This window comes from Salminus brasiliensis, chromosome 20 (assembly GCF_030463535.1).
Source record: "Salminus brasiliensis chromosome 20, fSalBra1.hap2, whole genome shotgun sequence".
Classification (NCBI taxonomy): Eukaryota; Metazoa; Chordata; class Actinopteri; order Characiformes; family Bryconidae; genus Salminus; species Salminus brasiliensis.
Window position 1 is genome coordinate 18,924,461 of NC_132897.1, and position 26,165 is coordinate 18,950,625.

Here is a 26,165-nt window from a genome sequence, read left to right on the forward strand (position 1 = left end):
CAAGATGCTCCATAAAACTTCTCGAATTCAATTCAAACTGCAGCAGCAAGGTAATCAAAGTCCTCAAAAAGAAACAAAATACAGCATCCGATTTTACACTCTTGCCGAACATACAACTAATTTTAGCTTATAATGCTAATCTCATGGAGGCCTTAACTTTAGTGGCCCACAGTATGTCTAGTGCAGTTGGTTCTCAGAGACTTTACTTGCCAGCTCCCTCTATCATGGAATCCACAGTAAAAGCTCCAGAGTCAGAGTTGGCCTCGCATTCAGGCTTGTTGTCCACGCTCACCATAGGGTTGATGGACATGCAGGTCAGGCCGGTGTCGTGAGCTCCATCAGCAGAGAAAGCTGCAAAACAGAGAAGCCCAGTCATGTGAAACACAAGCACAGCATAGGGCAGAATGAGACAATGCTGACAATGCTGAAACACTGGAGATACTGTAGGTAGTAGACAGCTAGCATTCCCATAGTCTTCCTACTTGAAAAGTAAAGGAGTCAGAAAATCAGAAAAACTGAAACAAACTCTGGGTCCTGAATAACAGTACATATTAAGGATGTAAACATTCATTCATTTTTGTTGGAAATGAGTCAATGAATCATGAAATTTCAGAAACAAATGAGAATGACAAGAGGAACTTAACCAGTACAATATCTCAATTCCAATTTAAACCCACCTAAATCCCATTACAAATGTTGGTCTCTTGTTTTAGACGTAGACTAAATTTTTGTCAATAAACAAAAAAATAGGCATGGACTATATTGACTATCATAACTTATCGTGATTGCTTCTAACATTCCAAAATCAACAAAGCTAAATGTCCACTTTACTGTATGTGAATGCTCCTAGTACCTGTAGTCTAAGGGTGTGTTCAGACCTGGCAGGTTTGGCCTGAAACAAACCGGTGTGACTGCTTTGTACGTGGGTCTTGGTTTGCTTCCAAATGAAATGAAATATGAATGCAACACAGACCAAAGACGTCTGATTGTACCAAACACAGGAAAAAATGACATTTCTTCTCTGCAGACCCCCTTTAGTACAGGCAAAAGGTGTGCAAAATGTATGGCATTGTTTTGACAAGTCAATGTGTTTGATCATCCCGTCAAGAGCTCTGAGTAAGGTCTTATAGATAGAACAGAGAGTTTCATTTTTAAAACCTGGCCAATGTACATCTGAAGCCATTACAAAATATTCCATATACACACATGACTGCACACTTTATTTTATGAATTAATGCACCACAATGTTTTATTTGAGCAGTAATCTATGTGAGGATGCGCTACACTGATGTCACTTCATTCTGGTAAGCCCTGGAAACACCTGCCTCTTGTGGCAGGTTTAGAACAGAGGTGGACAGTGATGCCTGGGTCGGACCCAGATGCTGTCCTATCCAGAACTGGATGTATAACCAATAAACTATTGAGAAGTATTGATTGAATTTTGCCAACGTGTTTATTTTAAAAACAGGCGGAACTTTACGGTACAGGTTTAGCAGACCAAGAAACTGACAGACCAGGATCTGTAGGAGAAGTTGTAAAAGATTATGTGATGCTACTCAGCCAATCTGTGCATAATGAGATAATGATGGAACAGTGGAGATGGAAAACCAGGCTTTTAATGAAGAATGGACAGATTTGTGCATATGTACTCTTCCCATGGGCAGTTCTAAACCTCTCAAGTGGTCCGAGGCTTTGGCTATTATTAAAAGCAGTAATGTCAAGCAGCACAAACAAGACAAGTTACTAAGCACTTCAAGCGTTCTTTTTTACTTCAAATGAGAAAAGATTATTTATTTAGAGTATCTGTTATTTACAATTTGCCCAATTCAGTGTGAAACTGACAGTAAATATTGCTAAAATATACTAAATTGTAATTGTACTTATAATTTGATTACAGAAAATGTTGATATAACTGCTAGGCTACTTCAAATACAAGATAAGGCAGGGAATAATGCAAGCTATGCATAAAGTGGCTTGATGAAATATTCCCTAACTGTCCTTTATTGAATTTTAATTAAATACCCCAGGTTTAGAATATCACAAGTCACATTAAACAATAATGCATAAACCCAGCTCTGTCCAAGGTATTGTCACCAACTGTACGTCATAAAATCTGCTCAGTCAGTTGTGATTTTTATGTACATTATCTATTTCAATGTGAAATTTCAGTGTGAGGGAGCCATAAATAATGCTGGATTTGCACCCAACAATAGCAGATAATAACACTACTGGCAGATAATTGCTTTGGAGAATTTTTTTTGGGTAGAGCTCTCTACAAATGTTATAATGCTGGGTTCCATTTTAACTCAGATGTCTCTGTTTTTTTAAACTCAGTTTTCCCAGTTTCAAACTTCAATTTCAACTAAAATGCCTAAACAATTCAGGAGAGCCTCACCAAAATTCATGATGGCCACGCTGTACATAAACAGCAGTATTATACAGTTTATTAGCACTTTCAGCTAAATTGTTTCTCATCAAATCAGTCATACACTCACAGTACTGTCCAACGTCTATCTGAATGTGGATGTGGTTCCATGATGTTTGAATGCAAAATATTGTATAATGCATTGTTATCAATTGGTATTGCTAACAGTGCTAAGCTATGACAAGGCTAACCATGCTAACCTGGGACATAAAATGTGGGACATGTTTTGGTTAGACTTGTTTTAAAACACTGGCAATGGATTGTCAAACCAGTTGTGGTAAACTATGAAGTCTTTAGCTAAACTGTTTTTTTTTTGCAAATGTTTTTAAATAGTGTACAATTATAATGCTTAACTGAAATGTGGTCATCACGGGTGTGTGAGGTCATTGCCATTTCTGTATTCCTTGGTAAATGGTCCTTGGAACACAGCATAATTCTCTGTAATATCAGATAAATCAGATTTCAGATATATCAGATATCAGTACTAGCTCTTAATATCTGTGACATCATTTATATACAATAAAAATATGCTGAAGATTTTTTTTTTGTGTTTTTTTGTACCTTGAGATTATCGACTCCACCAGTCAATAATACAAGCAAGCGGTTATCTTATTGCAATTACACTGCTGTCAGCACTCCACATTACAACAAAGTAGACAAAGTGCTCTCACACATGAATCACACAGGCTGCAGTGAGTTCAAGCTCTACTGGCAGAAGCACTGAACCTCATGACACGTATTGAGTCATGGGGACTGCTGAGCTCGCACAGTACGAACAGGCGTAAGACAAGGAATGCTGGATAAGCAACGTCTCAACAGGGTTGAGCTTACTTCGATGCTGTGTACTGTATAAAAGCAGAGTGAGTCCAAAACAGAAAACAGTACTGCATTTTGCCACTGTTCCAAAACAGAAAGGGAAAGCCTTCTTAACTTTTTAATGAAAGTCAATGTAAAAAGATTTTAATTCCAAGATATTCTGAAGCATTTATACTGATCAATGTGTCATGAACGGTTAACACAATGTAAAGATAAAACAAGAAAAAAGATGGATGGAGATGCAAGATTTTTACATGACAGCAGTAATTTGTAAAGGTACATGAGTAAGAATCGTTCTTTCGTAAGAGAGTCATTATTTTTAATAATAATTTAATTAAAATTTATTTCTATGCCGCTTTTCACAATAAATGTTGTCATAAAGCAGCTTTAAGAGATCCGGGTTCGAGCCTCTTTTGAACAAGCCAGTGGCAAGAAAAAACGCCCTCAGATTGAGAGGAAGAAAGACTCAAAAGGGGGAACCCATCCTCCTCTGGTTGACACCGGATAGCAAAATAATAATAAGAAAAACAGGATTAAAAACAATACTAAATTAAGCTGACGAAAATGTGAGTGAAACATTAAAGTCCATGCAGATAAACATATTTAACATATGTTTATTTATTTAGTAATTATAAATAATATATATATATATATATATATATATATATATATATATATATATATATATATATATATACACACCTTCTTATTTATTAGTAAATAAACTATAAATAAACTATATTTAGTCATGAACAGTACACTGTATACAAAGCTTTGCAAGGTTTTCTTTATACAGGGATGATACACTGACCAGCATGGTTCTATTCAAGTAGATTTTAATTAAATTACCTATGGATGTTAAGGTTAAACTGAAACAGTTACAGCACAGACTATTAGACTAAAGCGCATGACAATAAGCCATGGTTCACAACTTGTGCACTGAGCCAGGTCAGGTCAGGCTAGCTCATCTAAATCTGAATATGAAACTGATATTACAGTGTCTATTGGTTCTCTCACATTTACAAGGAGTGGAAAGGGGTAAGGAGGGGGGGAAGGAGGGTTTACACAAACCCAATTCAACTGCTTTTCTGACCTTCATAACCTACGCTATGCAATCTAGGGTTCATCTCCGATGCCACTCTTCCCTTTCCCCTCCTTCTCCTCCTCCCTCTATCCAGCGCTCCGCTCTGGCGTGGAGGTAATTAAGGAGCGCTGGTGGAAAAAAAGGAGTCATTTTTCTCCTCATTAACTTTCTGATTGGTTTCAGGCTTCAGGAATGGGCACGCCGCCTGCAGTTTGTCACCCGTCCCAAACTGGCCAATCGTTAATACTAATGTTTGTGTAGCTAAACTGCACAGACGCTCTTCGAACAGCAATAACACGCTGTGAGGGAAGAAGAGGGGGTGGTTTGGAATTAGCCGTGCCTGTGTTAATTCTGAGGGAGTTCATCAGGGGGAAATCTATGGTGTAATTAAAAGGAAAGCTCTTGCGGGTGACTGGACAGGTCGTTTGCAGGGACAGTAAATCATGAGCCGGGCCGCGGACATGTTCTGTGTCACAGCTTCGTTGCCTTTGATTATCGCCGTATTACCATTTAATACAGATTAATGTTGGAGCCAAGCAAACGCTTTAAAACGCCTTCAATGGGCTCTTAAATGATCTGGTACTACAAAACAATGTGCTAAAAAAGTGAGCTGTCTAAACCTGTCTACACAAAAGAATCAAAACATGGTACACAGAAAAACAGAAAAAACTCCTAAAAGAGTTAAAATGCAAATCTTTTTAATGTGGGGCAACAAATAGCATTTGTCAGGTCTGTGCAAGAGGGGCTTTCCTTTGTTTTAAGCCAGGCACAGGCAAGAACACAGGCATTGCCCGATGATTTAAAAACTCACACATGTCCATCAAGTGTAAAACAGTACTGAAACAAGAGAGGATTTACCTTTCTGTATACTTAGAAAGAGCTTATTCACTCATCTGAACTTTTGCCCTCTTCACCTCTGTTTAACTGACTATCTTATATTTCCAAACTATTAAACCGTCTTTGTGTGGTTTAACAAAAGGAAGCCTTTTTTTAAAAGTCCACAAAAAAGGGGAGGGCAAAGGCTGAAAGAAGCTCAATCATTTCTGGCAGTCAGAACAAAAAGTGAACAAAAGCCCAGATGTGAGAGAAGATGGTAATTTAGGCCTGATCTATTGTGGATAAGGCTTTTCTTCTGGGGCTCATATACTACCTGCACAGGGCCATGAGGGTGCGTAATGCTTCCACTTAGATAAACACTCATGCATACAGTACACTCTTGTACACACTCCCATACAGGTAGGTATCTTTTAAAGGGAATAACGTAAGATTTCTAAAAAATCAGGCTTTAGCAAACTAGGTGTGTAGTGATTCACAAAATTCATAATTCAGTTCAACACAAATAATAAATTTTTCTATACAGCTTATGTGATATACATAATTCCATACATACTTTCGTGATATGTTTACATTTTCAGTATATTAGAGAGCTTAACATTAAACCTGTTTGCTAAGCACAGGCTAATCAGCGTTAAGCTTATTCTTATGAGTGTGCTTTCCCTCCTCACTTTCTATTTTAAGGTAAAAAGGCAATGTCAGCCCTCACTGTAGGCTGTTTCATTTTCATTATACTTCATTCACTATAATTAGTAATAAAATCAGTACTTCATTTCCTTTATGTGTTGTAGTGTATTCTTTGATCCATGTTGTTTGAGATTGCAGCCTCAAACAACAATCAAGACCTTTGAAAGACCATGCTATGTATTTTGTGAAGCTTCCCTCGGTGAGACAGTGAGCACACACAAAGACATGACTTGACTGAAGACAAGGCAGCGAGAGATGGAGTCCTCTCTCATGGAACGACATACGCATCTCTCTCTCAATCATTAGAGCCGTGGCAGAACTTAATGGCGCAGAAAACACAGTCCAACAGAGGGAGGAGGAGGGGGTGCAGCACCTTAAACAGATGCTGACTCCTCAAAGAGTCGGTGACTGCCACCGCCGTTGCTGCAGGAGACGGATGCCATTGCAGAAGAAGGCCTTTTACTCATAATCAGATTGGCACTGCGATTTAAGGCATATAGGGTTTACTTTAAATGGGCGGCGCTTTTAGTGAGGCCACGATTTGGGAAACGGTTTGAACTGGACAAAGTCTTTCAATTACAACTGCTATTCTTGGAACATGCAGGATTGCTCAAATCCACAACATCGAAAAACAGATAAGGGAGACATGTGTTAACTGACCAGTATCCGCTATAAAGAGTCAATCCTCAGCTAAAACATTTTTTTTACCCAGCTTTCCTCCCACAATATTAGATAGCCAATAACCCAGCCTTTAGCACTCTCCCCCTATCACTTGTGATGCTCCCGCAACTGGGAGGGTGACGACTGACACGTTCCTCCTCGGACACACGTGCCGGTTGTGATGTAGGGAAAGAGAGCCAGCCATCTACCCAACCAATTGTGTTCTCTCGGGCTCCGGCTGCTGATGGCAGGCAGCATGACCCGGTATTTATTGTGTCAGCACCTTATATATGGACAATATTTAAGGATTTGAGGCACACTGTACACATGTATTTTGCATATGCAGTATACAAAATACCCCTTTTAAATAAGTGAATTGGCAATGCATACGTTGCTGACAGGGCCACAAAGCTTATTAAATATGCAACCAACCTTTGTTTTTCAGACTAGCTCATAAGATATCAACTAATTTCTTTAAAATGAGATTTAAAAAAAAAATTGTATTCATGTTTGCATGCATCCTGTGCTAATATGACCTGGCATGCTAAGTAAAAAAACACTCCTACTGCAGGGATAAATCGTGCAATTAACAGTACTGAATATGTAAAGATCAGGACAGTAGCACATGCCTGACAATAAAATGGTCATATGTAAAAGGTACAGCTCGAAACCCTATCTACGCTGCAATGTGGACTTTAGTGCTAATGCAGAATAAGTGTTTCTAGACGTAATGTTGGAGTGCTGGGGAGAACCTAGGAAAACAGGTCAAAAAAGTGATTGATACCATTCTGAAGTAACTGGCAGCTTAACATACCTTACCTAAACTGAATTGGTAAAAATGTGCATTATACAGCTGTTTTATCTACAAGAATACATATCACACTGGACTGATGTACGCACACATACACAGCTTCCATATACAGTTCCTATACTATACAGTTCCTAACTGTTCAAAATATAAAATTTAAGAAGTATCTAATTTTCTAAAATTCCAATCCTGCAGACAAATCCTTACTTGTAAACTATACATCAGGCAGTCTTTCACAACAAATGCTGTAATATATTTATTCCTCGCAACACAACACAATCCTAGTTGTTCTATAACAACTTCGTCCGGACACAGAGAGAACAGACACCTTCAATCCTAATTATTGGACCATTAGAGAACAGCATGAGTGGCCAGCAGTGTCTGACAGAAGGCATCAGGCGAGGGTCAGAGGCTAATTAAACACAGAAGCACTTCTAGCCCTGCATTGTTAACCAATCTGTCCCAAGCCGGAGAGTGTCACTAAGAGAATTGACAGGCCCTCCTCCATGCTAAATCACTGGCACTGTTACGCTGCTTTGCCGCCTCCCGCAAAATGACCTGTCCATCTCTGGGCTCCCACTTTGATCCGTCGAAACATTATGGATATACTATAATGACCTGAGACATATGATTGATGATTTAGGAGATTTTTTGTCCTTTTGTTTAAATGTGATAAAATAACTGCGAGTGTGGAATAAAAATAGCATGGTGGGCTGTAGAAGAGGCTATAGTCCCAGGGGTAAAATAAATGTCCTAACACCTTCAGCTGAGATTCCTAATGATAAAATGTTGGAGCAAGAGTTGAGGAGATTCTTGGAAACAAGCCTTTTATAGCCTCAATGTTTTATTAAATGGAGTGATATGGCAAGATTTGCAAAAATGCATTTCTAGAGTTGGGGATGAGATGGAGGGCAATCTTCCAACATCCTGACCTCACTAATGCTCCTCCTCACAGCAATGCTGCAAAATCTAGCAGAAGGCCTCCTTGGACAGTATAGACAGTTACTCCAACAAATACAAGATAAACTCTTTATTTTAATAGCCTTGAAAGACTGAGTAAGCTGGTGTCCTATTACTTTGGTCCATGTAGTATAAATAAAGATTATTCCAATGTCTTTTGTAAGCAGGCCATGACTAAGCAGTTTGCAGCATAAGGGCTTTTATTCATTTAAGATTTAGGAATCAAAAGGATCTGTAAGAGGGAATTTTCTTTGCTCATATCGATACTGGTTCCACCCCCCCAATCGATCAGTATCTAATCTAAAACACTCACCTTTAATACTCCCTCCCTTCCTTACCCCAGTGACTCAACTCTGTGGGCAGAAAAAGCAAGAGAAGAACATAAAGCAGAGCTCCTTACCCATTTAATCTCCTCAGAGCCTCAGGCATGTCTTAATGGTGATGTTGTACAACACATTACAACAGTGCTTGAGCCTGGAGCGGGCAATTACACTGGTATTTAACCAATCCATAGAGAGGGAAAAGACAGAGCACTTAGCATCAGCAGCAGAGAGGGGAAGACAGCATGAAATGGAGGAGTCACTAAGTGTGCCTTCAGTGCCTTCAGCTGTTAGACAACAGACTGTGGTTAGATCCCAGCCATGGATGTCGCCTCTAGGCCACTGATTTGTTTTGAGATTTATTAGTAGAAAGCTTTGTTTTGGGATTCTGTCATTTAAGGCACTCACCTCACAGAGCCCATGTTGTATTGACATGTAAAATTCTAAATGTGGCTGTAATAAGGTCAATATCTACACCTTTGAAGCACAGCTCCTCATAACTATGGCGTATTCAAAAGTCAACATTATACTTGAAAAGAGATTTTATAAACAGCCTGTCAGCATGATGGCAAATGGACCTGTGTCATTTGTTAGTCTATTGATTCTGGAGGAAGAAACGTGTTCGAGAGATATTTCAGACAGATCTCTCTTACTCGGCCCATTTAAGTGATCATAGAGCAGAGGAAAAAACCTTCACCATTGCTTTAACTACAACAAACTTGACCTCATGAGTTGAGGTCACAGTAGAGGTGTTGAGTGCCCGCTCTATTGGGAGTCAACAGGATGGATTAGCGATGTTGAGAAAAGCTTGACAGCTTCTTTGTTACATGAGACGCTACACCTCTTCCTGTTGAGTTTTTACCACTTTATTGCACTTAGACCTTTGACAAAGAATCACTTATTTATGCGTTAATCCCACTGTGAAAGAGAGTGAATGGGCCCTTTGATTATTCTTGCCAGGCTTTTTATGTCCAGAAACATACATTAGTGAATTTGATCTTAGGACTGTGGCAACTTCGCCCCTTGGCTGGTTTATATTCTCAAGAGTATGGTTTACTACTGAGTTTTTTATCTTAAGACTTATTATTCAGTGACTGCTATTAAATATTCAGCTAATACTCTGATATGAAGCATTCCCGACAAGATCAATGATAATATACAGTAAAGGAATTTTTAAAAACTTTTGTCATAAGTACTTGCGCTTAACCCACAATATACTTCATTATTTAATATTTTTATATTTGTATTCCACCGTTACAATAATAATAGTGTGTTATGTTAGCACCAAGTAAACGGTAGTGTTTTCCATTTCCATTCCAGAGTACATTTCTTATGTGACAAAGAGGCAGATGGTCTGTGCAGAGAGAGAGATATACTGTATAACGAAAGCTGGAGGCAACTACCAAAGAGTACTGAATGAGTACAATGCAGCTAGGGAAGAAGTAGTAAGTGACAAAAGTAAAAGATATCAAATACTACTAAGAGAAACATAGTCTGAGTTTGGAAGTAAAAAAAAATCTGTAAGAATGTACCATACGTAAGGCATCACAGCCGACCAACAGCTAATTTTAAACAACCTCTAATTCAATATCGGCCGATCCTCAACTTTGTTTTGGTTATAGGTAATCAAAACAGAAATGTGGTCTCATGTAATCTCCATTTCTCACACCATGTTTTGATCAAACACATTTTAAGCTTATGAGCAGTGCTGGGCGATATGACCACAAATCCATATCCCATATTAACGATGAATATTAATGAAGATTTTACCTCGATTATGATAAGATAAAATTAGTGATTATTTTAATAAACGATGGACACAGCATCTTATTTTGGTACAAGGTACTCAAGGTTGCTCAGTTGGCCCAGTGAGTTAAGTTGTTTTCTACGTTGCCTCTATCTCGCAGATTGAACAGGGCATGATAATGTGACTATTCACACTTTACTTTACTGTTTTACTCTTCATTTACATGCACAACGCCTCGCTGGTCTACATATTTATTCCATGTTCCTATTAGTACAGTAACTTTGTTTGAACCTTAATCATCCAGCCTCCATGCACACAGTTGCATATGTACATGGACATTTTTGTATATTTTTGTATTTATTGTCTAGGCAACCTGTCTCGTGTTTTGTCTATTGTCCTTGCACTATTTTACCATGTCCTACCTATTCTGCACTAGAGACTTAGCCTAACAGTGTTTCATGAAGGATAAAGATGCAAAAATCACACACCTTATGAAAATGCACATTTTAGCAGGGTCTGAGAATGTGCCTGACCCTTTTGTGTTTTACAGACCATGCTGGCTGACGATCTCGCCAATAATGACGGTAACTGCAAATTGCCCAGGTCTTCCAGTACATGTTTTGTTTGTAAGTGTTAAAGCCGGTTGTTAATGTTTGAACCACCAGACGCAACAGTGTCATGGCAAACTCTGCAACGTATTTTCTTTTGCTCCAAGTCAGTCTTTTTAAATCCAAACCACTTCCAATATACAAACTTTCGCTACTTCTTCTGGTACTGCCATTGTTTATGAACTTTCAATATATAAGCTATTGAAATCCAGATCCTGACCTTAGGAATGAAAATGATATCAAACCTGAAAACGTGTTTAGTATGTGCTTACTGTTATCCGTACCTTTTAGCACTGCACAATAAAGCAGTCACCCTCAAAAACTACGATTTCTTGCTTTAAAAAGCTTCAAAAGTAAACTTGGGTAAACTTAGCTCGTCCTACGCGAGACAACTAACTTTGAACACTTTCGGTAATGTACAGCGACAACAACAACAAAAAAAAAAGCCAAGCGTGAAAGAAAATGGTAAAACCTGAAGCTGTCTCGTATAACACTAAAATTCCGACATAACTCACGGCAGGCACATCATCTCAGCGGATGGTGGCCGGGCGGCTCCCGCGAGCGTTTCGTGGGTGGTGGTGGGGGTGGAGGTAAGGCGGCCCCGGGGCGGGTGATGGAGTGCAGTGTCACCCGCGGCTCGGGCGATTTACGGCAGAGCGCTGCTGACGAGCTCGCGGCAGTAAAGCGCGCACAGGGGCGTATTTCACAGCGAGCTGCCTTTTATGAAGAACACTTGGACGCCCCGGCAGGGCCGCCGCTCGTGACGGATGGAGAAAGACGCATGACAAGCTTCATCATTGTTTGTAAATCTTAACTGTTCCCGCTCACTAACCCCAGAGGCAATTTTCCAGAGACGGCGGTGGAAGGGGCCCGCTCAGAAAGGACAGCGTGGCACTCCTGAAGGTTATTTGGGCTCGTATTTGGCCAACTGATTACCCACCAGCACAAGGGGGAAATAAATACACAGCACACTGCGCTGAAGCACAGAAGGCACAGCAGCTATATGGGCCACTCAGTGGCCTTCTCACAGAAAGACATATGTCTGTGAATGCATTACATCATTCTCTACATCTTAAGGATCAAGGATCAAACTTTGCCTTCAATATCCAAATGTAGTTTCTAGACTAATCAGCACGACCCTGCATCAAGCTATATATACTTTAAACGTCTACAGGGATATATGTTCAGAATGCTAATCAAACTTCTAGAAGAAACATAACCAATTTAAGTCAGCATAAAAACATCAGCATTAACATGTATGAATTACAAAAGTGCAGAGATATTCCTGTTATGTTTAGCTAAAGTCATCTTAATATTTGTTTTTTCTCATAGAGTATGTGAAGACGTGATGACTAAGCAAGTGACATAACCCCAGAAATTGCTGGGACACAAATAGCTCATATTGACTCTCATGTTAAGCAAAATGACAACAACCAAGTGAACCAAAACGGTGAAATTTCACTAACAAAAAGACGAGAAACATATTCACTTATACTATTTTGATGTACCATTCATCTAAAAACATACACTACATAGACAAAAGAATTGGGACAGCAGCTCAATTACTGTTTCTTCCAAAATCAAGGGAATTCAAAAAAGATTTCATCCTGCATTCAATTAAATTCAATTCAAATCAAATTTAATTGCATAGTGCTTTTGTTATAAAAAAGCGCTACATACCCCATCCTTGGAATAACTTGCTTGTGAAGATTTGATTGCATTCAGAGACAAGAGTGTTAGTGAGGTCAGGGTGTTGGATGATTAACACCCACCTGAATTAAAAATCCAAAGGATTGAATGAAGATGCAAAAATATTATTTAAAGCAAAAACAAATTATGTTAAAGTACTCCTATATTTTGGTATACCTTTGGCTTTTCTGGTCATAGACCTTATGAAAATGCCCATTTCAGCAGGGTCTGAGAATGTGCCTGACCCTTGTGTTTAACAGACCATGCTGGACAACCTCGCCAATGATGACAATAACTGCAAATTGCCCTGGTATTCCAGTACATGTTTTATTTTGATGTGTTAAAATAGTTTGTTAGTGTTTTCTCCAACAGACACAGCAGTGTCATGGCAAACTCTGCAACAAATTGTCTCATCCCCAACTCTTCAGCTCATCCCAAAGGTATTGGATGAAGTACCATCATTCCAAAGAACACAGTTCCACTGCACCTCAGCTCAATACTGGGAGGCTTTAGGATCTCATCTGCTCCAGAAAGTCATATTCTATTATTAATACTTCTCTACAGCGACAGTGTGTGTGTGTGTGTGTGCGCATTTGCACATCTATGTCAGCTACAGGCTACTTAAAGTAACATAGTGTATATAATTAAAACATAGAGATCAACAAAAATAGAAAATATTTTGTTTTTGGAATATTTAAATAATATTGTGTTCTACTTTTAGGCAAACATAATAATTAAAATACTTATTCCTATTAAAAATATTCCATATAAAAAGATAAAAATATATATTTTATATACTACAGCAGTGTAAGCTCTAACCCCTGCCTAATAGTGTAGATGGATGGGTAAACAGTAATGCCGGGAAATGGGTCCAGGCTTGCATGCGTAATCAGGCTTGGCTGAACTGGCTGTACTAATGACGATGACAGAAAGTGTGCAATGTCGATGTGCCACTGTGGAATGGGAGGTGACTCTATAGAGATAACAGAGATTTCAACAGTCATACCAGCCTGACCATGCTTGCAAGGTCATGGCCATTGGGTCTCCCTCACAAGAGATTCTGAACTTGGCTCAATAGGAGAGAAAAAACACAAGATGCGCTCACAAAGCCTATAGTTCCACTGTTTAATATAAAGGGAATACTGAAAAGGGGTTCATGTTAAAAAAAAAGAATTATATTAAACTGTACTGAACACAGGAAACAAACAGCAGACTGGTATATCCCTAGTAAATGGGTAGTTAGTATCAGTGTTTTGGGACCACCCGGATGGGAGTGTTTTTGTGTTGTAATGGAGCATGGGACCCCCTGGAGTGAGAGTGGAGGTGACACACACCCTCATGTTCAGGCCACTGAAAAGCAGTATGTAAAATTCATTAAAAGCCAAAGCAGGTGAAGGGTTTTGGGATATGGGGGAATGGTGGGTCTGTTGAAACAACCAGAGCATGCCAGCGTCAGAAATGTTTTTATTTAGTTTAGTTTTTTTTTACAGCCAACCATTTCCTAGTAATTTTAAGAAATGTAATGTTTTAAACACTATAAATAGTTCTACAATACATTTTTCAGGCTTACTGAAGAACATTGATTTGCGTAACAATTGAAACATTTTCATACTTTAAAACAGTATGGCTCCATATGCATTTGTACATGTGGTTCCTGCCTCTTTAAATCTGAAGGTCTAGGACAAATGGCCGTAATAAAAGTTTTACTTTTGAATTTATGCATTTGTGAGAATTTTATGGCGCCCTTGACTTGCAGAGAGAACCTCCCTCGGATGTACTTGTGCACACTGTTGATAAACTCTGGATAAAACTTTATGGGCCTGTGAGTAGTGTGTGCATGTTTGTGTGTGTGTGTGGGTGTTTGTGTGTGTGTATGTGTGAGAGAGAGTAAGTAAGAAAGAAAGGGGAGGTTGGACTGACCTGCAGTTTTGGGCTCGGGACAGGCGTTGTTCTCCTCGAGGGTGAAAATGGGGGGCACACAGGCGGCTGTGCCAAGGCCCTGGCTGAGGTAGGAGGCTGCAGAATAGTAGTGCATGCGGTACTGCTGGGACACGTTGTGGCTGGACAGGCGGCTATCTCCGTTGGGCATCTGCTTTAAAAAGTGAAATGATTCACAAGCATTGGAATATGTCTGGAATACGTTCAGAGTTCACATATATAAAAAAAAGAAATCTGGTTGGACATGAGAAAACATGAAAAAAGAAACTTAGCCTATGTTCTTGCTTAACAAATAGTTCAAATAGCTCAAATCTGCAAATCTGATTTCTGCAACAGGCCGATTTCTTGAACCAAAGACGGTCATGTCTCATCATGACATGTTTAAAAAAAAGAAAGATAAAGCCTATAGCCCTTACCAGTCTTGCTTGACTTCTTGGGCTTGATTTCTCTCTAAATAAACTGCAACACACATCTCTGGTAAGTTTTCTTCCATCTTGTGAGAACTTGCTTGTTTTAAAACGAGCTGTCTACTCAGCAGCACAAGGACTTTAGGGGATTTTCAATTTCACTTTTATGGAATTTGATTTCTGTCAGCCAGTGATATGTCACCATTTATTGTCCACCCCATCAATTTCAGACAGCTTTATAAACTGTTATTTAAGCTACGCTGGCCTCTTGTATTGCCTATGACAAATACAACAGAAATTGAACTGTATATTTCTGAGCATGCTCCAGTGACACTGGCATGAAACTAAAACCAAAAAATAAATAAACAAACAAAGGTAAGCACCTAAAATGTGCCACAACAACACACCATTAGATCTACGATGGTCTGTATTTGTTAACCCTCTGGTAATCATTGTTTTCCGCTGATTAAATCATGCTCTTTAATTGTCCTTCATTCCTTAGTATCTTTTATTTCAGTACACAGAACCATATTCAAAACCCGTGTCGTTTCTGTGTGCGTTAAGACAATATGTTTAGGCCTGACTTTAATCCCCTTCAGCATGAAGAATGTTAGTGTGGTGTAGCAGCGTGGGTGCAGTGCTACTTTCGGTGTGAAAACTCTAGTGTAGGCTCATTAATAAAGCCTGGCTGCGCTCCCTTACCACCCTTGAGGGCTCTTATCTGGCACCATCGACTGTCTGGGTTCTATACGCTGCCCTCATATTTTCATTTTCCACCTGCAGTGCAGCGCAGCCCCACTTGTTTGCAGTGGGAGAGTGTGCGAGATGGACACAGTCAGATAAAGACTAACATGAGAGCATCTACTCTACTCTCATACTTTTGCCCCAGTCCTAAATGTATGCCAACCTAGTGCAGCCTCAGTCCGTGTACACTGTGGAAAACACTGCGTTCTAAAAAAGTAATGAAATATAGCTGAACATTTTCATTTTGCTGCAAATGTTAAGAAAATGAAAGCTGTTAAAACAAACTGGCCTGGATAGGAGATTTCTGGTGAGCACAGGGTATTCAAATAAAAGGTGCAATATTACATTTCTATAGTTTATACTTGAAAGCTACATAAGCCTTAAGATTAACGAAACTACAGAAACCAAACATGTCTTGATTAATCGACTACATCTGGCACTCTTTTTGCATCTTCTGAACTCTAAACTGAATGAAAGACTCACAGTGATTCAGCTATGACAAAAGTTCAGTCTAATATCAGTTCCAGCTTCCAAAATCTAGACATCCGTCTCATCACATCTTGTCTGGTTTGGCTTTGTTTGCAACAGATCACTCATCTTGCAGATAGACCCATTATATATAATGAGATCTGAAATCAAGTGCCTCCTTCAGTCTACAGAAGCACGCTGAAACACTATAGCAATATCATTAACCTTTGCTATTCAGAGTCCACAAAATAGAGTGACGAAGGCAGTGACCCTGAAGCAAGACAGCGCCGCTGTGGCCTCCTGCCGCACAAACATGCTGAAATATGGCCCTATCAATGGCCCATGTGTACATAACTCTCAGAGGTAAGTCCCTGGAGAAATATAGATTTAATTTATTTCACACTTCAGTAGCTCACATTTGATACAATTGAGATACTTTGTAACATAAATCAGGAAGGATATACAGGGCCGTCGACATATTAAAACCATATTATGTCGTGGTGCGGAGGCCGAGTCGTAGGTCTGGGAGTTCCTGACTGATTAATAAGGATGAATAAAAGTGTTGCCTTAAGTTGATGGGATATCAAAGCTGAAGGGGCCGTGACTTTGAGGATGCCCTCAATTTCATGCCGTCCGATTCAATGTGTTCAAATGGAGATCTTCGGCCTTATGCGATACAGTGGAAGGCATGCCATAACTGGCAGAGTGTGGGCAGTCAAACCTTCAGCTTTCAGACAGACATTCTGTAATGGAGCATTTCAGTTACAGGGCTGGAAGAAACTCTCTTTATTGCACAAGTTTAAATGGATAAGGTGGAACAGAGAAGTCTTTTTTCCTAAAGCTGTCTGTTGCCTACAGCTGCTTTTTGATCAGCTGTATCGCTTATTTTATGTTTTGACCAATTATTCGCAACATTTACACCATTAACAGCTAATCTCCACACACACACTCACTGTAGTGAGCCACAGAAAAGCTTATAAAGCAGCAGCAGAAGAAGAAGTGGAATAAGAAATGGCTTCACTGGTGGAGTCTATGACTCTTCCAACTCCTCTATTGTCTTTCTAAATTTTGTAGCCTACAAAAATGCAATCATTTTAGTAGGTTTATTTTATGGCATTTTAGGTGTTTTACATTCCAGTTTTGGATTATTTTTAGGTGGAATCACCTATAGTGGCTACCTTTTGGCTATCCGTACTGTAAGCTGTATGTACCCCATTTTGTGGCGTTTGATTTCACTGGATAAAATAACATTATGCTCAACACAGAGTAAAACACAGCAGATATAGAAAGGAAAGTGTAACCAAAAGAAAAAAATAAACAGAAACTGTTCTTTGTTGTCAGTCTAAATTTTGTAGCCTACATAATGCAATCGTTTTAGTAGGTTTATTTTATGGCATTTTAGGTGTTTTAAATTCCAGTTTTGGTTATTTTTCAGCAGCAGAAAAATATTTGTATCCTACTGTTTTGGCCATCATAATCATTATGCTTCAAGGGGATAATGTCTTGTCTTACTAAATGTCTTAATAAATAAATGTCTTAATCTTACTTGATTAACCTTTTGTTGATGCTATTTCTTTTACATGCAAGAAAGAAATGCTCAATACTTGTCCAAGTAAGTGTACAATTTCTCAAGTCAGATGGCCAGTGAAACTTCACACTCACACAAACCTTTCCCTTTTGTTTGTACATTGCACAACCTCTATTAGCAAAGTGTTATTATAACTTCTCTGCACCAGAAAACTATGACCAGGAAAACTACAGTACTCTAACAAACTAACATTCATCATTCATATACATTACAATCAGTGGCAAATAAAGCCAGGCAGACAAATTTGGAGCTGTGATAATTGCATGGATAAGGGTTAGAGAACTCCCAATGGCAGCATTAGTTGCAGTTCCGGCTGGGGGGAGCAGGGAAATGTAAACAGCATGTTAGAGGGGCAGGACTGCATGAAGGCTGTACACCTTCCACGCTGTACTCGCCCACTGGCTCGGAACGGGGGGAAGCTCACCGTGGCCTGCCAACTTAAGCAGCCAGCCGGGTCCACTGACAGCCACCCCTATCAACACAGGTTCTAGCCCAGCTAATCATCTCATTACTGCGTAGTCCTGCACTACAAGGTAGGCAGCGTGGGCGATTTGGGAGATGGGTGTTCTATGGTGGTATTCTTCATGGGTGTTGGGTTAATATGGAATAATGCTTCCTGTTTGAGTGGGGCTGAAACAAGAAGGCACTGCAGCAGTGCTTCTTGGGAGACCTATTGTTTAAGTGAGACGCCAGTTTATTTTCTTTATAATAAAACTATTGTATTTACAAGAGGAATGGTGTGCCTTATAATTAGATCACCTCATTAAATCGATCCCAGGCTATATAAAATAGAAATATAATTTTTAATTAAATTAAAGCCTAGATTATAGACTACATTAACTTCACTCAAAGTATAACTTAAGACAATCTGTTTAAAACAAAGTTTTTACATAATCATTTTATTTATTGAAGGAAAATAACTTATCCACTGTAAACTGGCCATATGTGAAAAGTAACTGCCCTGTCCTTAATCAAATAACCAAATTGAGTTGATAAGAGGGATCAATTAAAGATGATATACCTACACACATCTCAATGCTCATGATTGCACCATTGAGAAGAGAAAATGTTATTCAATGAGGAGTTACAATATTAAAAGTACTGCTGATCAAGAGGACCATAAAGACTTGAAGCACATTTGGCAAAAAACACCCTGGTGAACATACAAGCATTCCTTAATGCCAACAATCATGCCAACAGTCAAACATGGTGGTGGTAGTGTGACAGTGTGGGGACGCTTTGCTACTTTAGGGCCAAGTGACTTCTGCAAGTGTCTCAGCAAAAAAAACACTGTGGTTAAAAGAAAGACAAACACTTTAAAAGAAACGGGTACCGGCACAGGTATCTGTTGGCTAATGTATCAGTAGTGCTTTCCTCTAGGGATGCACTGATCCAATATTAGGATCGGGTATCGGTCCCGATATTAACAAAATTAGCTGGATCAGGTATTAGATAATTAGGCAGAGCAATGGAACCAATCCTTTCACTTTAATTTGTTGGTGTGAGACTACTGCATCACTACTTTCCTCCGAGTGTTTTGGCTGACTAGTGGTGCTGCATTGGCGGCAGTTCAAAAAGACACGGTGGCTGACTTCGCATTGAAGACATGCGCTTGTCTTCACCCTCCTAGTGTGGGGATTATTGTCAGTGATAGGGAAGTTCAAGTGAGTAGGTGGGTTAATTGGCTCTGCTAAATTGAGGAACATTAAAATGCAGTATTTTTGTTGGCTGAGATTCTGTTATCTTACTATTCACATTTTTGAGATAAGTTGTAAATATTTCTATAAAATAATAAGATATTTTTTACAAATATGGCTGCACTTAAATTTTTTTTGAAGATGTCAGTGCCAATATCTCACATTACAGCACTCCCTCTTGTGTATCTGTCTATCTCTGACCATGCCCTACTATTGAATAATCCAAAGTTTTTTTTAAGTACCAACACGCCATTCACCTTTAAATAGTGGGTCCAGAGAGGAGCAACCAGACTAGCAAAGTTATTCCTGAGTGGCAAGTTCATGACCTTTGACACTATCAAGGAACGATATGGCATACCACATAATTGCTATTTTTATTACATACAGATAAAAATAAATCATTAATTAAAGAGTAAATACTAGGAATTGTCAGTATTGTGAAGCACATTTCTATGAAAAGCTACACACCTCAGGATATAGTATCTCAAATAATTTAAAATCATAACAAAATAATTCTCTCCCAGTTATTCTCATGCTAATATCTTAAATGTAATGCTTGTCCATACTGCCCAACTTTATCTGATAACTATTACCATGACTTTGGAGTTGTCCTCTCATTTATGAATTTTGGTCAAAGGTCATGGACAGACTCTCTAGGATCCTGGGTCTCGGCATTCCCTATGTGCCCCATCATTGCCCTTTCTTAATGACATTTCTTCACTAATAATGCCCATCCATTTTAAAGATTTTGCAGGAATTTCTCTTACTACTGTAAACAAGTCATACTCCTGAACTGAAAAGACAGGGCCAAAGTTTCAATAAAATATTGGTTTCATTTTTGGGTTCAGTATTCCACTCTGGTAGAAATCACAGCTAACATAAAATAAAAAATAAAGCATTTAAGGCGCCATGGTCTCCTTTTTTTCAATTTAACTGCATTCCACCAACAAACTCTAACAACATTTAACTTTATGAACACTGTGTGCTCCCCTTTTTGCTGTTGGTTAGGTGGTGGAGTTAGGCTACCATTTAATGACTTGTATAAATCTGTAACAGTTATTGTTCCTTAAAAAAAATGGTGTAGTTGTGCAGTTCTTACTGTGGATCTGGGTTTAAAAAATAAAATAGAATAAAATAATAAATTATTTGATAATTAACTGTTATCTGTTTTCCTGAGGGAGAATTTGCATGTCTGAAAAGTTTGGCCATGACATAGTAGCATTTAAAGCCATTCATCCTGATCAGAATTGTGGTCGTAATCCTGGACAGGGCACCAGTCCATCGCAGGGTACCACACACACCTATCCAAGCCCCCAGGGGCAATTCACCATAGCTAATTCACCTACCACATGTGTTTTCGGTAGGTAGAAGAAAAACAGAGCACCCATAGAAAACAACCATAATCACAATTAATTGTGAAAATTGATAATAAGTGATGCATATGATGATCTATATGAGCAAAGTGTGTATATTTAGTCACCTGGTACTGCTGATAATTGTAGAGGTTGCTGTAGTAGGCTGGGTAGCGGGAAGGCTGGTAAAAGTTGTAGTAGGAGGCATCTACAACCAGGTCAGTGGAGCCCTCGGAGTGTCCCCTGCTGGAAGAGGTGGGACTCGGGGACAGTGTAGAACGACTCCCTGAAACAATACTTCTTACAGTTACTGTAATGCTATTTGCATTAATTTGGAACAAATTCTTCAGTGACTGTTGAACTAAAAGCTGAAGTTTAATTTGTTAGTTGTTGCTAGTTTTTTTCCCAATAAAACTTTTCCCATTAACTTGAAAAACATAAAGACAAACACTTTGGAAGTTTCAAAACGTCTTTTGTGAGCTGTTTTTTAAGGTTCAAAGGCAGTGCACTTTATCAACTGCATTGCTTAGGGTGCCATCTGCTGGTGAAACAAAGCCTACTTTTGAACATGGCTGATACAACTAGCTCAGGAGTGCAAAGTAAACTGTTAGGCCTTTCCAAGCGGCCTTATGATACACCTTTTTGTCAGTACCATAGGCTAGTGGTTACTGGTTTGGTAGGTTGTAGTACGTTTTGTCGTATTTGTTGTATCATTGGTTGAATAAAGCCTAGCAAACACTGGCCATTAAGCTTCAAGAACAGCCTGATTTGACTGAATTCTAATGTCCCAAAAAAACGAATGCATTTACATGCATCTGTCAATTTACACTGAAGTTATGAGGAAGGTTATTTCCGAATAAGGCCCTTTACAGGGCAGGCATTCAGAACAGAGATCATTTTTATACACCCGCCTTAAAGGTCCTAAAGGTAAGTAAGAATGACAGCATTAGGTACTAAAATCCATACTACCTTATAAAGTACAGCTGTATCGGGTCAAGTCAGCTTTTGGGTATTCCAGGAGCAAGACTAGTGGCCTATGATATTGATGAACAAGCTTTTGTCCTGAATCTCCATGGATGCCCAGGGGCCTCTGACACTAGAGCACTGTGTGAAGGCATATTCCGACCCCGAGAAACCCTGAGTCTCTGAATGTGAGTCACGTACAATCAGGCAATGGCAATGCAATGGAAAGAGCAGGCTCCGTATTTAGGAACCGTATTATCGCAAAGATAATAATAGAGAAACACTGAGAAACATCACATTTGATGTTAGTAGACTCCAGATGGTCTAGGTGCACATAAAATGTGAATTACTGTTTAATCTAATTTTTCAGGACATCAAAGATGCTTTTGCAGTCTACAGCAATCTAACCGCAGATTAACATTGAATTATTTATCATGGATGTCTCATTTCAGTGATCTGAGCCCATCTGTTTGTCTTTCCATCTTACCATCTTCTTTATCGTATGTGCAAGCAGACTGTGCAGTTTTTTTTTCCCTGAACGCTTTCAACAGATGACTAGTAAGTGGCGTCTAAAGGCGAGTTAGGCAGCCTTGACCGGGCTGATATTCCACTCCTAGCTTAGTCCTATCAGAGAAGTAGGAACACCCTGTTTCTTTCCCACCCTTCTTGCCCCACCATCTATGGCCAAAGAGCCATCAAAAAGATGGTCCAGCTTGGCACGACACAATCACCAATGCTCTAGATAGGCACGTTTCTGACGAAATGCTACGCACCCCCCCCCACCTCTTCTAAAAATAGTCTCTACCTTACTGGCTGTATTGTGTTCTGGGATGAATGAGTCCCTTGGACGGAGAGCGAACAGATGGGTACAGGCTGTCCATGTCCATGGTCCTATTTGTTCCCCTCCTCCCACCTTTTCTCAAGAGTTACTGAAAGTTTAAAGGGTCATACCAGGCTGGTTATCTCCTGTTTCCGCCTATGATCAGGTGACAATGACCATTTTTCCACAGATGGCAGATATCCAGAGATTAGCAAAATTGAGTCATGAAAAACTATGGAAGTTAAAGCAACATTATGTAGCATTTTTACATTAAAACAGCATCTTTAAAATTATTGTGATGCTCTACTGATCTGTAATAGGGATCCTTTTCTATTGTTGCTAGTCTGGTTGACACAATGCTAACTGCACTATGCACAGGATAACACTTGTGAGAATTGTATAACACTATAAGTATTTACTGTGTCATTCCCCATAATTCTTTTCTCCAGTGCTGGTACTGCATCTCTCAGCTTGTCCAGAAATGCATGTGTAAAGCGTTGATTTGACGAGCAAAGAACATCTGTGTGTAATATTAAATATTCAGTATATATTATTGGCAAAATAACAGCTGCTTTTCTTTTCACTTTTCAATGAATCCTATTAGACTGAAATGGTCACTGTGTGCTGGTATCTGGGACAGAATGAAAATAAGGACTGGCTGGTTGTGTGTGTGGGGGTTCCTCTAAAAACCAGGTACTAGGACTAGAAAATGCTGAAATAACAGGCATGTAAGCTCACCTGAAGCCGTCGGAGAAGTGGCAGAACAAGGGATGGTGGATGAGGGGGATCTAGTACCTACTGGAAACACAAAATCAGTGGCCGGCTCGTTCTTCACCACGATGTCAGTACCAGACAGGTTTACTGGGGTGCAGATGCCCATCTCCTCCTCCTGAGCCTGCTGACGACGCAGAGCCACCTGAGAAAAAAGGCTACAGAATTAGATCGGAAAACATCACTTAAATCTGGATGTGCTTTATTAAAGGACATACATTCGTTTTAAACATGATGCAGATGACAAATCAGCATCAGCATTAGTTCAGGTGGTCTTTAGGTTACACACATGCTATTACACACATACATACGGGGCGACTCTCGAAAGAATCCACAGTTTTGATTAGCTTATCTATTTTCACGCATTTCCACAGATGGAATAAGATCTAACTGCAGAAACCTGCTGTTCACATCACACACAATCTCTTGGATGGTCTGAAGTTACCCCACCAAAATGAGAAAGTATTAGCTAGCTAACAGCTTTAACGAACCACAGTATAAACTATGATCACCTATGAAATGTTGCTTTAATGGTCATCATCATAAGCCTGCTCATATGTGCTCATATGTGCCATTCGTTTTGAACATAGCTAGCATATGTATTTAGTCAGTCTGTGTTGTGGAGCATGTCTGAGATTCCTGAAGTGTTCACATGAGAAACCCTGCGAATGAAACTCTGGTCTTCCACACATTGGTGGAAGGGGGTGCTTTTCTGTTATCTAGCTAAATCTTGAATGTGAATCAAGTGTTATAAGTTACATCAATTTTACGTGAGGAAAATGTCTTGTTTTTATTGTAATGTCTGTCCAGAAAGCACTGCAGTGTAGAACAGCCGATATTGGCCACTCTGTACTAGCTAGCACTAGCTAACCCACTACTGCGGAGTCTTCAGCTAGCTAGCTACCTGCTGGCCCTGGATTTGGCGCCGCTGAAACCAACATTAACACTGTAGCAGCAACATTTAGACAAGCTGAGACGTTTCAAAAACATATTTGACAAAAACTAAAGTGTCAAAATGGTAGAAACGTCCTAAACCTTGGTAGCTAGCATAGCTAGCTAGCTATCTAAATAGAAAAAAGCAGCACTAGCTAGCTAGCACCTTCACTCTAGTGCTAGCTAGCTAGCTAATAGCTATCTTGTTGCATATCCTGAACCGTTGTGTCGTGGGTTGTTGTCTATAGATACTTTTATTTTCTTTATACATTTTACATACATTTTTTTAACGTTTTTAAATTGTACGTTTAAATATTTTTTTTATTTAATAGTTAGCTAGCTAACATATTTCCCAGTCTCTCGTCTTTTTTGACAAATATGGCGCCAACAATGTAGCTAGCTAGCTATCTTTCAGTAGCTTTAACCCTATTCGTGTTTTTAAACTTTGTTAAAAAATAAATAAGTGATTATTTATATATATATATATATATATATATATATATATATATATATAAGAAACACTCGCTTGTGAGAAATATCGCTATCTACGTTAACCGTTACTGTTCAAACACACACACACACACACACACACAGAGAGAAACACCACTACCCTCACTGAAATAAATACACCACTCAGTTAAGCTGCTAAATAAACTAAACTAAATAAACTAAGCTAAACTAAGCCAGGCCGACCTGCGCTGCCATGACCCGCTGGCGCTCCGCTATCAGTTTGCACTTCTGGCACTGGCAGTCCCTCCAGTTACAGAAGCGCTTGTGGCCCTTCAGAGGCGAGACGAAGCCGTGGTTTCTGCAGCGGGAGCACTTCGGCATGCGGGGCTGCTTCTTGCCGCCCGGTGAAGGGGACAGCGGTGCCGAGCCATCCAGAAACTGCTGGTGCTGCTGCTTCGCCTGCTCCTCGTCGCTCATCGCGGAATGACTGTAACGCTGGCCTAGTGTGTCAGCGAGCTGTGGGGCTGAAACCTCACCGAAAACTAGGGGTCTGCCACTTTTCTAGTACTGTCGTGGGCACGATCCGCCTCAGCACACCGCGTGGGAGTTCATCTCCCGGCCCACTCCCTATTAAAAAAAAAAAAAAGGCACAGATCTGCCTGAGAGGCCGTGTGGAAAGTGTTCTTGGGACAAACGGTGGATATGCAGCAAACAGCAGCTCTGTATAGGATGTTCACAAACATCAGTAAGTAGGCTGAGTGACAGGGGCTGGATAAATACAGTAGTAAATACAGTATATGGACACCCTTTCTAATCAGTGCACTCAGATGCTGGGGCACAGATGTGCAAATGCACACACACAGCTTGTCTAGTCCCTGTAGTGAAGTGCTGGCAATAGAGATAGGACTCTCTGAAGCAGATGATCATGAACCTATTGCACCATGCTGCCCAATGCCAGGCATGGGCTAGAGGGGTATCAGTCTCTTGTGTGGCACCTTAGTAATGAGACACCCTTTTAATAGGCCATCAGTTGAAGTGGTAGGATTGCTTTCTAATTATTGCTAGATTTCAGCTGCTGTCATGACTTTCCCTGGTTTTTCAGTACTTTTTCTCATAATGACTGTATTTAGGGACGTCTATGTGCGGATTGGATGGGTTGTCACAGACATCTGCTGAGTTGCACCTTACGAAATATATTTACTTAAAAAATTGATGCGTTCAATGTGTTCTTATCTCACCCGCTGTAGATGTGAAATTTTATATAGTATTACTAATAGTGTTACTTTTATAGTCATCACAGTGAATCCTGAGAAATCTGAATGGACTGTGGAGAAGAGAGAGTTTGTCTACCCTGCTTTTGCTGCAGTGACAACACCTGCTCTTCTTGGAAGTCTAG

At 39.6% G+C, this 26,165-nt stretch overlaps 1 protein-coding gene across 1 annotated transcript; it reads right to left on the reverse strand.

Moving 5' to 3' along the window:
- Positions 1–202: 202 nt before the first annotated feature.
- dmrt1 (doublesex and mab-3 related transcription factor 1) lies at positions 203–25,246 on the reverse strand. The gene is made up of 5 exons (XM_072664971.1): positions 25,013–25,246; positions 23,354–23,531; positions 20,961–21,118; positions 14,559–14,727; positions 203–351 (listed from the first exon to the last, which is right to left on the reverse strand). The coding sequence occupies exons 1-5, from the start codon at positions 25,244–25,246 to the stop codon at positions 203–205; spliced, it is 888 nt and encodes a 295-aa protein (XP_072521072.1).
- Between the last annotated feature and the right edge of the window lie 919 nt (positions 25,247–26,165).

What these genes read in the sequence shown, in the direction of transcription:
- dmrt1 (XM_072664971.1), bottom strand. Translation starts at nt 25,246, where the DNA reads ATGAGCGACGAGGAGCAGGCGAAGCAGCAGCACCAGCAGTTTCTGGAT. An exon ending in AGCGGGTCATGGCAGCGCAG is followed by an intron (nt 23,532 to 25,012) that starts GTCGGCCTGGCT and finishes CTTTTTTCTCAG; the next exon opens with GTGGCTCTGCGTCGTCAGCA. An exon ending in CACTTCTCCGACGGCTTCAG is followed by an intron (nt 21,119 to 23,353) that starts GTGAGCTTACAT and finishes GTATTGTTTCAG; the next exon opens with GGAGTCGTTCTACACTGTCC.